This window comes from Nanorana parkeri, unplaced genomic scaffold (assembly GCF_000935625.1).
Source record: "Nanorana parkeri isolate BGI_ZX_2015 unplaced genomic scaffold, ASM93562v1 scaffold15, whole genome shotgun sequence".
NCBI lineage: Eukaryota > Metazoa > Chordata > Amphibia > Anura > Dicroglossidae > Nanorana > Nanorana parkeri.
The window spans coordinates 1,731,488-1,745,692 of NW_017306283.1; the positions used below are offsets into that span (position 1 = coordinate 1,731,488).

At 40.4% G+C, this 14,205-nt stretch overlaps 1 protein-coding gene across 2 annotated transcripts in view; it reads left to right on the top strand.

Moving 5' to 3' along the window:
• ADCY8 (adenylate cyclase 8) overlaps nt 1-14,205 on the top strand; it is a 242,886-nt gene that overhangs the window by 141,029 nt on the left and 87,652 nt on the right. For both annotated transcript variants that reach the window (XM_018558861.1, XM_018558869.1), the window contains 3 exons: nt 5,742-5,869; nt 6,496-6,654; nt 7,759-8,029. In XM_018558861.1, the coding sequence (XP_018414363.1) occupies nt 5,742-5,869; nt 6,496-6,654; nt 7,759-8,029 (558 nt within the window). The remainder of the gene's footprint in view (nt 1-5,741; nt 5,870-6,495; nt 6,655-7,758; nt 8,030-14,205) is intronic.

Consider the following 14,205-nt stretch of genomic DNA (forward strand, 5'->3'; position numbering starts at 1 on the left):
TTCTCTCTTTCCTATCTATCCTCTCTCCCCCCCCTCTCTCCTCTTTCTTTCTCTCTCTCCCTCTCTTTATGTACCTCCCTCTCTCTTTTCTATCTATCTATCTGCGCTCTCTCTCTCTCTCACACTTATCACAAAGGACTATCTATCTGCGCTCTCTCTCTCACACTTATCACAAAGGACTTAATTAAAAGTATTTTCTCTTTGCGGTATGGCTTGCTGTTTCTTTATGCCCCAGAACAAGCAAAAAGGGACATGAATAATTAACAATGCTCGTTATAATTTATATTGTCTATTATATCTAGCTCTTGTTTTCTGTTGCATTTGATATTGGACATTGGTAAATATCGAACAGAAAAGTTTTTTTTGTTGTCTCTTGGCGGTAATGGTTGCCGTTAAACATTCCGCCCGCTGTTTATTTACTTCACAATCTTCAGGGGCTGCTCATTGAAAGGCTCTGGGGTTCCCATCATGTACATAGCAAATAGAAAAACAGAGCACCACCTCCGTGTGTAAAATCTTTTATTAAAATGGATAGAAGAGGGTATATGTACTCACAAACATACGTTTCATCACGCTTGTCAAAAAGCCAAGGGCCACAATGAAAAGTTCCAACTGAATTTTTCCTGCGCAAACCAACATTGTGGCCCTTGGCCTTTTCAGGGAGAGTACATATACCCTTTTTTATCCATTTTCATAAAATACTTTACACACGGAGGTGGTGCTCTGTTTTTCTATTTTTTATTGGTAAATATTGGTTTAATAAACACCACACTATACAGTATAGCAGGGCTCAAAATTTCAAGTCCTGAGCTACTAGCCAGGCCTTAAGAGATAGTATAATGACATTGTTTAAGGGCCCGTTTACTGCATTGCGGTGGGTTAATGAGTGCTATGTTGTACGTTAATATGCGTTGCATTTAGAATAAACGGGCTGCCAACACATCATAACATGTCTAGAAGCACAATGCATGACAACACACTACTACCTCTCCTGTGGTCCTTGTGACTAGGTAAAGAAAGTGATGGGAATTCCAAAAGGAAAAAGCATCCAATGGGTAAAGCTAGCTGTTCTGGTCACAAATGTCTAAACAGAGCTAATCCCTTTCTTTGGACAGATTTCCTTCTACTTCCTGCTGTGTCTAAGGGACAGGAAGTGCATGGAAACCTCCCCGATGGGACACAAACAATCAATAAAAGCTGAAAGAGGTCATAATCATTAACAACTCTATCCAACATATAATTTAAAATAATGTTGGCTCATAATCTATATGAGCCTAGTAATGTGACAACTTCCATGCTCTAGAACCTGGCAAGGAAGGCAGCCACCATCCTTCAAATTGGCTTTTCTATGCTCTAGGGAGCCCCAGTGTACCTGAAGGCCAGGGACTTCTATTATGCAATATAGACCACCTCAAAAGAGCTACATATGCACCTTCGTGCCTCTGCAACAACAATGTTGGAACATCACTGAGATGGAGGACCTCACTGGGCAATAGAGAGTTGTAGGAGGGAGCAGGTCACAATCCTTAACCATGAGATCTAGTAGGTTTTTGCACGATAGAGAGTCCCCAAGAAGCGGAGTGTCACTGAATGGACGTGCAGTCACAGGAGGAGGGGGTGGGGGTCTGCTATAGCATTATCTCCTTCAATATACTCATTGCAATTGTGCTTTAGAGATAACAAATATTGCTTGATGTGGTGTCTATCTATCTATCTACTTACCTACCTATATCAATGAGATTGAATCCTTTTCATACTGAATATGGTCCTCTTTCCCACTATCTTATAAATCAGGAATATCTATAAATCTTATTTGTATTGTACATCTGCAGCCTGAGTTTGTTTGTTGCTCCATAATATTGAGCTGAAAAGAAATGTGTGCAATTTGTGTGGCAGCTTCAAGGTTGAGTGATGTGATTTGATCAGAATTTCTGTCTGTTTTGGCCAAATGTGCACCCAGAAGCTTTAGCACAGATACAGTCTAAAACACAAAGCCATTTGTTCAACCTGCATACGGTTCTTTCGGACTTATAAAATCTATGTATGAAAACCACATCAGTATCTGTAAAGCAGGGGTTTTGGGTGCACAGCTGGCCACTGGGACATTTTTCTTGGCTCTGCCTCTACCTAAGATAAACCAGTTGTTTTTGGATTTATGATGGAATTGATGACAGGCCAATTTCTTCTGATTTATGAAGGCAGTGCTGATTTCTATAATATCTGTCTGTGTAATTGTTTGTATATCCATCTCAGTCTCTTTCGTTCTGCCTGTATAGCCATCAATGTTTAAATAGTATTTTAGTTTATTTTTTTTCCAGTGTACTATCCTCAAAAGGAGTCTACATTGCAATTACTCATTGCAAACTCTGTAGGATCATAAAGGGCTCTTTGCATATTACCAGTTTTATTTGTTTCAAATATTTATTTATTGAGTTTTCAAATTTCACATATCATACAAATACAAATAACAAACATAATTCATTCCTACACACTTAACATAACATCTAAGTAGGAATCATCTCAATTATTTTGTGTAGTTCCCTCCATATTCCTACTCCCTTAAAACAAATAAGTGACATACAACACTAAGACCCTAACACCTTTCTTCCTCCCCCCCCCAAAACAGACATTCCCACACAATCAAGGGTATCAGGGGTGTTGTAGGTATAATTAATTGCTAGGGAGGAAGCGAAAAGAACAAAGGGAAGAGAAGGCACGTCAACAGTGGCGTAACCGGAGTTATGGGCGCCCGGGGCAGAACATTTTTTTAGCCCCCCCCCCCATATTATATAAACATCCACTAGAACTGTACCCCCACCCCCACACATATTTATCAGCTAAGGAACTACAAGTCCAAGCATGCCATCATTGTCACCCCGGTTGTTACGCCACTGCACGTCAAGTTAGAACAGATATCAAATCAGGATAAAATAATCCAACATTAGGCTTATTCTGATTTTACCCCTATAAAAATCTAAAAATCTCTTGTGAACTCATGTAATCCCTCCATGGGCTCCACCTCTCCCCAAATAGCGTGTGTCTATTATATAAACGGGCTATGAGCTCTTCAGATCGCATTACGTTATTTAGTTCTTCCACCCATTCCGATATCTGGGGAGAGCAGGTTGACTTCCAATGTCTGGGTATTACTGCCCTTGCAGCTGCAAAGATCGGGCCCAATAGGCCTGTTTTCCTTGCATCAGTCAAACCATGGTGTAGAGACAGCAGAGCCACCTCAGGTGTCTCCAGGCCTTGGAGTCCCGTTAGCTCTTGTGCTATATCCAAGATTGATTTCCAATAAGATCTTATCATCTTACACGACCACCAGATATGCGTCATCGTCCCTACTAGAGCTGCAACAATTATTCGATTAAGTCGATTAAAATCGACGATGGAAAACGTTGCCAACGTTTTCCATCGTCGATTCGTCGGCTAAAAATTTTTTATCCGATTAATCGAACTTAATAATCGGCTAACTAATCGATTATGAAAATAATTGTTAGCTGCAGCCCTAGTCCCTACTTCTACAAAGCACCTCCAACACAACTTCTATACTATCTGTCTGTCTAATTGTTTGTATATCCATCTCAGTCTCTTTCGTTCTGCCTGTATAGCCATCAATGTTTAAATAGTATTTTAGTTTATTTTTTTTCCAGTGTACTATCCTCAAAAGGAGTCTACATTGCAATTACTCATTGCAAACTCTGTAGGATCATAAAGGGCTCTTTGCATATTACCAGTTTTAGTACCAAAGAGGCTAACACATTACAACATGCTCATACATGCACCCAACCTAAGGCCAGTTTGGCCAGATAGTAGTCAACCTACCAGAATCTAAAGCAAACTCACTTTGGAGATAATCCATGCAGATGTGTCTCTAGTGGACCCATGCCATTTGATTCTAGTCGACCCATGAAGATGTGTTTTTCTGTTAGACTTATGCAGATGTTTCTCTGGTGGACCCATGTAGATGTGTCTCTGGTGCATCAATGCAGGTGTGTCTCTGGTGGACCCATGCGATTTGATTCTGGTCGACCCATGAAGATGTGATTCTCTGGTGGACCCATGCAGATGTGTTTCTGGTGCACCCATGTAGATGTGTCTTTGGTGGAACCATGCAGGGGTGTCTACTGGGCCCATGCAGATGTGTCTCTGGTTGATCCATGCAGATGGGGCTATGCGATTTGATGCTGGTGGACCCATGCAGATGTGTGTCTGGTGCACCTGTGCAATATGATTCTGGGAGACCCATGCAGATGTGACTTTGGTGACTTCATGACCCCAACCCTGCAAGAGTTCTAACCACTTAAACCACTGTGCAATTAAAGTGTATCTAAATCCAGAAGTAACAATGTAATATGTTGCCATCTACCAGTCCTTAGATGAGTTGGCTACAGTCGTTTTTATTTTCACCCGGTAATTGTTTGAATAAAACACTCTCTCAGTCCCTGGGTTGATGAGCTCTCCGCTACGTAGGAAGCCATAGTTGCCATCAGGGCTCAGATTCAATAATGTCTGCCTTTACAGAACGAAGATAACACTTCTAGTTCAGCTCACAATAAGTATTCTGACTCCGATCGTTGTGATAGCAAAATATATCCCTTGCTGAGACCTCTATGCCTGGCCTGTATAAGCAGATATACTCACTGCGGACAATCCTCGTCAGATAGCTGAACTCGTCAATACCGATTCATTCAAAAGAGGTGTTTATTCTTTACAGCAGATGATAGGAACAGCAGATGAACGGTGATAGTATTGTGCGGTCAGAAAATGATGCCTTTCCTCCGTACTGTGCAGATTATATGTGTCCTGTTACATGTGGCTGCTGGCTTTTCCATGACACAGGAAGTACTGCACACAGGAAGAAGGGTGGGGCTACATACACTAGGGGAAATACATCGTCACATGAGGAATAATTACAGAAAGCATGTTTGTTACAGCAAAAGGCCACTAGATGGCAGCATAGGATAACAAATGAATTTAGCTATGAGAAAATAGTTAGGCAAATCACACTATATAAATTCTAACCTATATAACAATGCTAATATTAACTGAGGCTATGCATCTCATATTCTATGCCCCTGTTGGGGCGGCACAATAAGTGATAAGGCATTTTTTGACAAGATAAACAGGTATTTTCTATGCTTATCTGAGGACTAGCATACTGTAATATATTGGATTTTTGTTCTTGGATAACTTCTCCTTTAATATAAGTATCTTAAGCAGCAGTGGTGCCATAAATATGTCTTTTCGCCCCAACCTTTTTGTTTTCTAGGAGTAATAAATACCAGGGGCCCAGTTGTTATAATCACCTTTTCCTACTCCTGCATTGCTTGCTAATAATGCCCTCTTCCTGTAGTCTGAGATCTCTGTAGCTACACTTGTCCAGCCTATTTGAGAGTCTCGGATAACAGGTTGTAAAAATGTAACCTCCTCTGCTGTAGATTTATATAGTATATAGATCTAGTAGAAAAAAGTACAAGACTTGGGTGGCTGCAGCTGGAGCTATGAGAAAAGCCCATGAGACATGTCATGATGGTGCTGGGAGACTTCTGAGGTATACTTTTGGAAAAAGTAAACAATAGTTCTCAGCTGGTGCAACTCCAGCTTCATGGAAATTACCAAAATCAGGCCAAGAGCTTCTATAGTCTATGGAGACCTTTTCTATGCAATTTACCAAATCTGTTCACTGAACTTGTTTTCACACTGTTGAGTCATCCTGTGTTTCTGTTCATTTGTAGGAACATCACTGCCTTAGAATTAAGATCCTAGGTGACTGCTATTATTGTGTGTCTGGCCTTCCCGAACCTCGACAAGACCATGCTCACTGCTGTGTGGAAATGGGACTCAGCATGATCAAGACCATTAGGTAATTGTACATTTATTTCCTGCACACTGCATTGAGGTTATTGTGCTTGTTTGCAGTCTAGACCTCCAGGAGATCCAAGGCCTGGTGTGCTGTCTGGCAAGAGGGATTGGACCACAAGAATGGTTGATCAAAATAGCAAGTCTGTTTACATATTTTATTTCAATTTTCTAACTTTTTGCCTGGAGTCTAACTTTGTATTGTTTAACTTTGTATTGCAATCCTTTATTTTTCATGAATCTGTATTTTTCTTTTCATTAAAACAGTATTTATTTGTACTCCAAATGGCTCCAATTTTTACCCACCTCATAGCGCCACACAATTAATGCCATGCAGGAACTAGCAATATTTTGAATTGGTATTAAAGGCAAAGTAAAAATGACATATCCTGCAGTATGTCAATAGCATTAACGTGACATTTTTTTATTTTATGTTTTAAGCCGCCTTAATAAACTGGTAAAATCTGTCTCCAAAATTTGCAGGCTTAATTTGCTGTAATTTAAGAAAAATTGGTAAATGCAATAACTTGCGCAACTTTATGAATGAGTGAAAATGATAAAACTAATATTTTCCAAGGACAAAATGGTGTACAAATAGGTCACACAGTAATGTTTACTTTTAACATGCAGGTATGTGAGATCACGGACCAAACATGACATTGACATGCGGATTGGAATACATTCTGGCTCAGTGCTGTGTGGAGTGCTGGGGCTAAGGAAGTGGCAGTTTGACGTGTGGTCGTGGGATGTGGATATCGCCAACAAACTGGAGTCAGGAGGAATCCCAGGGTAAGATATGGTTTTTCAGGGAACCAATTGTGAAAGCCTCGATAGTGTCAAAGCTCACCTGCTCCCTCCCATGCCCCATATGTTCCTATTGGCCAATCACTATGATGGGCTGCATAACTGGCCCAAAAAAATGTATAGGAGATGGGTGGGGGGCAAGTAAGCTTTAGTACTGCCAGATAGTGCTAAAGCTTTGTTTAATTAGAACGGACGGCGTTCATGCCATGTGTGGGGGCAGTAAAGGTTGTTACAGATATGTGAAGGTAGCTCTAGGTACCTCCCTTTAAACCTGTCAACAGCTTTTTTTTGTAGTTAAAGTGACAAACTCACTTTGAGAATGGTAATGGCATGTGGATATCTCGAATTATGTGGATATCTGATTTGTAATATATGCATTTTGTAGGACCTGAATGAGCAAAGTTTTGGTGATGTGGTAGGATGATATTTTGCCTGCTGCCTCTCACCCCTGCCATATATTCCTATTGATCCATCACTATGATGGGCTGCCTCACTAGCCAATAGGACAGAAGGGGCAGTCAAGGTTGACACTTCCAGGAATTATGTAAATTTTCCTTCATTAGAATGGCCCAGCATGCAGGAAGTGTGGGGTCAATGAAAGCTGCTAAAGGTGCACCTCTAGGTACCCACACTTCATATACGATAACAGGGGGGATATCTATTACGAATGCCCATTTCTGACTGCTATTGGTGAATGTCATCGGTACTTATTAGTGAGTAATTTTTTTCTACTTGGCTGGAAAATGTCTACATTTTGGTTTCATATATGGTAATACCAGTCCCCCAGTAGATAAACGAAAAGATAGAAAGTGTACCATCTCAACTTGTTAAATCCTCTGCAGCCAAAAGGAAACGCTGGCGCATGGCAGCACTCCCGTCCACCCTCTCTTGAATATAGCATTATTGATGAATGGACATACTACTCTACAAAAAGTCAGCTAGATTGTTTTAGAACTGTACTTCCATTCATCAGGATTATTTTCTTTTCCCCAATAAATAAGTACTTCTAAATAACAGTGGGCTGGCCTCTGACATTAGGAGCAACCATGCAAGCTATGGTGTCTGAAATGTATCTTTTTTCCTTTACAGGAGAATTCACATATCAAAAGCTTCTCTCGATTGCCTTAATGGAGATTACAACGTGGAAGAAGGCCACGGCAAAGAAAGGAACGAGTTTTTACGGAAACATAACATTGAAACCTACTTGATCAAACAACCCGAGGAGAACCTGTTAACCCTGCCGGAAGACATCGTGAAGGAGTCGGTGAGCGCGACGGACCGGAGGAACAGCGGGGCCACGTTCACCGAGGGGTCCTGGAGCCCGGAACTCCCGTTTGATAACATTGTCGGCAAACAGAATGTAAGTTCAACTTTTCTGTAATGTCAACTGGCATAACTCACGCTTGAGCGAAGCTCTGTAATGGGAGCCTCAGAGGAACTGTATCCATCTTTAACCTTTTCTCAAACACGAAACGTCAAATCATTATGCAAACCCTCCCGAGGACAGAATTAACCTACTGAATTTATCATCAGAAATGCCAAACGTAGCTAACATACCAAAATGAAATGCCCGCCATTTTGAACAATCAATTGTATATATTTTTAAAGGGTAACCCCTACCTTTATAAGAGAATGTAATATTCTGATGCAGGACAGTGAAAGTAATTCATTGTTTAAATAGTAGTATTTACCTGTTTTGTTGCATTTAGACTGTACAGAGATGTTGCCAATTGTGCAAAACGGATACTTTAAGAGCATATGCATGCTTAAAGTGTATATAAAGCCAAAACTTTAAAGTAGGGAAGGCTTAGCAATCCTTGTCAGACTTTTATGCCCATATGTGTTCCCACTGGAGAGATTAACCCTCTCAATATGTTTTAGTGACCATTTTCACTGGGACTGAAATTAAATGGAAATTGCTAAATGTGGAAATGGAACTACAACTGGAACTACAACTACTGAAATAATTCATTGTTTAAATAGTATTTACCTTTTTTGCTGCAGTTAGCCTGTACAGAGGTATAGATGTGCGTATGCATATGCGTGCTTAAAGTGTATATAAAGATAAAACTGTAGGGAAGGGTTCACAAGGGTAGAGTCACCATCTCAGTATGTTCTAGTGAACATACTGAAATTGATGGGAAATTCCAAAGTTTTGTAGTTCTGTGGAGAAATGTGATTGTACCGCAGTTGAGGCGTTCTGAAATGGGATGCTGCCCTTTTCCCTGTATGAGAAGGTAAATATCATCTCCATCCAAAAGTTTAATATTCTGTGAATTTCCTGGGGGGAACTCTGAATGGTGGTGGGCTCTTTCCACTACAAAAGGGGATGAAAATGTTTCTCGCCCAAAGTGGTTAATTAGCTTTTTTTCTTTTGAGAAAGTGATAGGAATAAACCCCTCCACTTTCTCCGGGAGCCCCACAAACCTGAGGTTGCTTCTCTGTAGTCTGCTTTACTAGTTGATTTGCTGTTGCATGATAGCCTGCAGTTGCGCTTGGTGTTGTTTAGAGATCCGCAGTAATGGCTGGAGTTGATCCTCTAGGCCACCACGGTGATTCTCTCCTGGAGCTTCAGAAGCTCTGGCGGAGGAATGAGATGCCTACCTTAACCTCTATTTTGATGATAAATATGCTCTGGCAGAGGGAGGTGGCATATAACCCCTGGTCATTGCGGTGTCGGTCTGCTCAGGCTTTTGAGAGGACTTTTTCTCCACCATCTTTATCCTCAATTTATCTGACTTGGAAAGGAAGTCCGGGACTCACTTAGGGGGGGTGACATTTGGAAGCTTATGGAAGTAAAGAAGTCCATGCCATGAAAAAGAAGGTTTCAGCCTACAAAGTCAGTGCAGGATAAGCTACAGGGTTATTGTCTATTGGAGCTCCTTGTGTGTGGCCCAACCGCATGTTGCTCCAGGCCAATACAAAATTTTGAGTCATCACCAGAACAGAAATAGAGGGGTTATCTTCCAGTGGGGACACTAGTTCATGTGACAACTGTTCAAGAGGTAATTTCCCTTACTTTGGACAGTTTCTGTTGCGTGCATAGCACAGGAAGGTATAGTAATTCTCCTCAATGGGGCACAGATGGAATTCCCTACTCAATTCAAACCTAAAATAAAAAAGTTTTGGGTTAAGATATACTATAAGGGAACAATACAGGTAATATTACTGTTTGCAGTGTTAAAGATTTTTCTGCCGCACCTTAATGGGCATCTGTTATTTGAATCCTCTTGTTTACTTCACGCATTTCATATACTTTACTTTCTAAAGTATTTGAAATATAATAAAAGAACACCTCAGCAGTTTTAAAAATTCTCAACCAAATGCATAACTAAAGCTCAGGCCATTAGGGATACCTGAAGAAACCTTTAGATATCCTCTTGAGCATCCTAAGAGCCCTGAATTTAGTATGCTTTAGCAAACCACATCGCTTAAAGTGACACTAAACTCAGGAGGAGTTAAATCTTAAAAATTGCATTCAATTACCTTAACTATTTTCAAAAATGTATCTTATTTGTGTATCACTCGGCTGTAGATCCTCCACTCATCTCTGAATTGGTGCTGACACTGTCCTTCCTTCTGTAGGGTGGCTACTTGTGTTCCCCATGGTCCCTTTGTGGGTGTTGTAAAGTAGTCACCACAGCCGAGTGATACACAAATAAGATAAATTTCTGTGAATAGTTAAGGTACTTGAATGTATTTTTAGGATTTAACTAAGTTTGGTGTCACTTTAATTTTCATTAGATAACAGTAAAGTCTTTGTACACCTATGATACTGATGTGCTGTTCTAAATAATGCAAAGGGCATGCAGTACCCATCTGAAACCAGCACTGCAGTGGCTACTGATTACTTATTTAACATCTCAAACAGATCCAATGCAGCACATTCCTTATTTGTTTGTGCTTTGCTGTGTGAGAAAAGTAAACTCAGACAGCCACCTGCTGCAACTGCACACATTTCCCTCAGGCTAATATTTTACAGGAAATGGTAATTTAATAGACGGTGGTGGAGATATTAGTATTAGGAAAGAAAACTTTTGAAAGTTGGTCATTGTTGCAAAGAGAGTTAATAAATTAGATTGACTAAGTTCATTGTTGAGTACAGAGAATGCATCGGAGGGAATAGAACTACATGGATAAAAGGGTGTTACGACAGGGAAATCTTCCCAATTAAGATCCCAAGCAAGGTCCCTAAACATATAAGAAAGTTGAGCAAAGTATCTTCCACTCTCTCCTTCAAAAGAGATGAAACTGCACACTATCAGATGACACACATCATAGAGTCTAGCATTTGAGCTACAGGATCATGCAAAATGTTCAACTCTACAATCTTAATAGGACTCAGGCTTGACACATAACACTGTGCCTACCTCTCCTGGGATTAGATTGATCATGCTCTTTTCCTGCACTGGAAAACAAGCATATGTTCCAGCAGCTTTGATTTTTGATGGGACATCTAGGCTAAGTGTACTTTTCTGAGAAACCCTATTACGTTCCCCCTCCTTCCAGCCTCTTCATCAATTTTTTAAAGCTAAACTCCGGCCTTCCCTTCAGTCTTGCCCAGTTGTACCAGCTATGTCCTCCTTTCCCTTCCCTTTTCCCCCCGTTCCTTCAGTCATAAAGGCTCGGCATCACTTGTGGGTCTTCTCTGGTGTTGTCTAGGAACACCCATTCCTCCAGCTTTGTGAAGATAGGTCGCCAAAAAATATTGTTTATTGGTAATAACGTAACATAGGTCAGAATAGCCAACATTTCTGGACCACTCAGAGTCCCTTTCTTAAGGCGACCGAGATGAAACATTGGCTATTTTGACGTATGTGATGTTATTCGCAATTCCTTTGCATTTTGAAGTGCTTCACAGCTCTGAGGTTCTGCACTGTGCCATCCGTGGTGATCACTACGAGCACCTATCTTACCTACGCTGGTCAAAACGCTGTATGGTGTGCAGCAGTCATTTTCAACACTCATCCAAATTGACATCCACCCATCAAGGCACTTTTTTTTTTTTTAGCATAACTCCTCCCAAGAGCCAGACCACTATTTGCATCAGGGTTGGGGGCTCTTGAGAGAAGGTAAAATATAAGCAGATTAAACTTCAGCTTTAAATATAATTAGAGATGCAGACCTTGTCTTTATTCTCATGGCCCAGCCTGCCCTGGGTAGGAGTTGTTGTTTTACACTCAGTGGATGCCCTGGTGCCATCAAAAGCATTGCATGTACTAGGCACACCAATCATGAACTTAACAGCAATCCCAAGCTTGTATCCCAAGTGAAGGATGGACCCTGGAACTTAAACAACTGCATATAAACACTGTTTCAAGCAGAAGTGCAACTCTAAAATAAATAAAGTATTAGAATGAAAAACTATATTGGCTGTAATGCCATTGCACATATTGCCTATTAGTCGTCCATTCAGGATGGAACCAGAACTGGAAGTCCAAAGAGATAAGTTCTGATTGGATCTCTTCCCAAATTGTCTCTCCCTAACATTGTAGTCTAGTTTTAGTTAGTCGACTAAAATGTCAATATATTTTTTCGTTATAGTTTTAGTCATCGTAACTTAGTTTTTATTTAGTTTTAGTCACTAAAAAAGTGTTGTTGACGAAATCTGTGATAAAAATTATTAGAAATTAACACTGCAGACTAGGCCCCAAACGTTTGTCCTAAGCTGTCACAGGTTGGCTCTCTTGATCGGGAAGTGAGCTAACACATACCGTTGTTCCCTCACTTCCTGATCATCTCCCTGCAGAGATCGGTGACTGTCAGTCACTGCTCCCCTCAGGGATTCCCCCCTCCCCTCTCTGATCCTCCAGCGCTGACTGGAGGAACAGACTGGGGAGGGGGTGGGCACAGCTGGCTCTGCCTCTAGATAGGCAGAGCCAGCTGTCACTCACACAGCTGGGTGGATCTCAAACAGTATTGTTGGGATCTGTCCTTGCTGTGGCGCTCTCAGTATATCATGGGCAATACTGAGCTTTTGGTCACGGGAGGAGGTTAGTATATGTACTCCCGTGACCCTAAAGAGAACTATGGGGGAAAACACTTACCCCGTAGTTCTTTTTTAAAGATATTCAGAAAACTCATGAAGAGGAAGGGCTAAATAACTGGGTTTCTTATAAAAGTACACCTATCTAATAGGATACAATTATCAGAATAAAAATACAACATTTCATTATGTAATACTGTCCTTAGATTACTTATTACTCTCCTAGTTTTCTTATGTCTTCATGTCCATCAGAGATATATTCAGAGATATATTAATCACAATGACATGTATAGGAAACATGCAAACATGGCTGCCAACATATACATATACAACTACACACCATACATGGTATAATGATTTTAAATATATTAGCACAAATTAATAAAATATATTTACATTATGTTGATAAAATATATAACATATATAGATAGATAGATAGATAGATAGATAGATAGATAGATAGATAGATAGATAGATATTTACTTCAAATGTCCTGTGTGTGGTGGAAATGATCCTTTGTGAAACTGTTAATTTCTTGTGTTCTATGTCATATGTAGTGTTGTCCACTACAGTCTATGTTTGTTAAAGGGTTGTATGAAATAACATATTACAAAGAGCCCATAGTAGCCATTTATTTTACGCGAGTCTGATTTGACCAGACTGCTGAAAGTTCATCAGTGATTGGTTGTGAGGGTTCACAGCGTAGTATTGCTTTTGTTACAAATTCCACGTATGTCCTGATGTCTCTCATTTACCTGTTTTGACATAATGAGTGCATGAATTGCTGACTGTAATGGAATGTGGTTTGCATGGAGCATGTTTCTATTTTACCTCTGTTGTTTTGCTTTTCCTTTTTTATGCATCGCTTGTGGTTTTATTGCATGTTGTCTTTTGCAATGTTATGCTGTTATGTCTCTGATGGGTAACTACTATGTTGTGGTTTTCATGTCTCAGCAGTCAAGGGTTATTCTTTGTAAGACATCTTGTGGGTTTGTACTATACAGCAGACAGCTACACACAAAAGCATTGGTTAATAGTAACTGATCAGAAGTCATCCTTCACTGATAGGGTGTCACTAAGATACATTTTGTTGCTTGGTTTGTATCTGTTTTTTTCACTATTCTAGTAAAGGTGATCTCCAGGCGAACAGCTACACTGTATATCCAAAATATTGTGGACACTTAAACGTCACATCTATATGAGTTTGTTGGACATCCCTTTTCAAAGCCATGGGCATTAATACGGAGTTGCCCCTCTTTGCTGCTATAACAGCCTCCCTTCTTCTAGGAAGGCTTTCCTCAAAATATTGGAGTGTGTTTGTGGGAATTTGTGCCCATTCAGCCAAAAGCGCATTGGTGAGGTCAGGTACTGATTTTGGATGAGAAGACCTGGTTTGCTCCATTCATTCTAAAGGTGTTCATTAAGGTTGAGGCCAGGTTTCTGTACAAACTACTCAAGTTCCTCTAAACCAAACTCATCAAACAATGTCTTTATGGAGCTGGCAAAAAGGCACAGTCATGATGCGACAGAAAAAAGTTTTCCCCAAATTC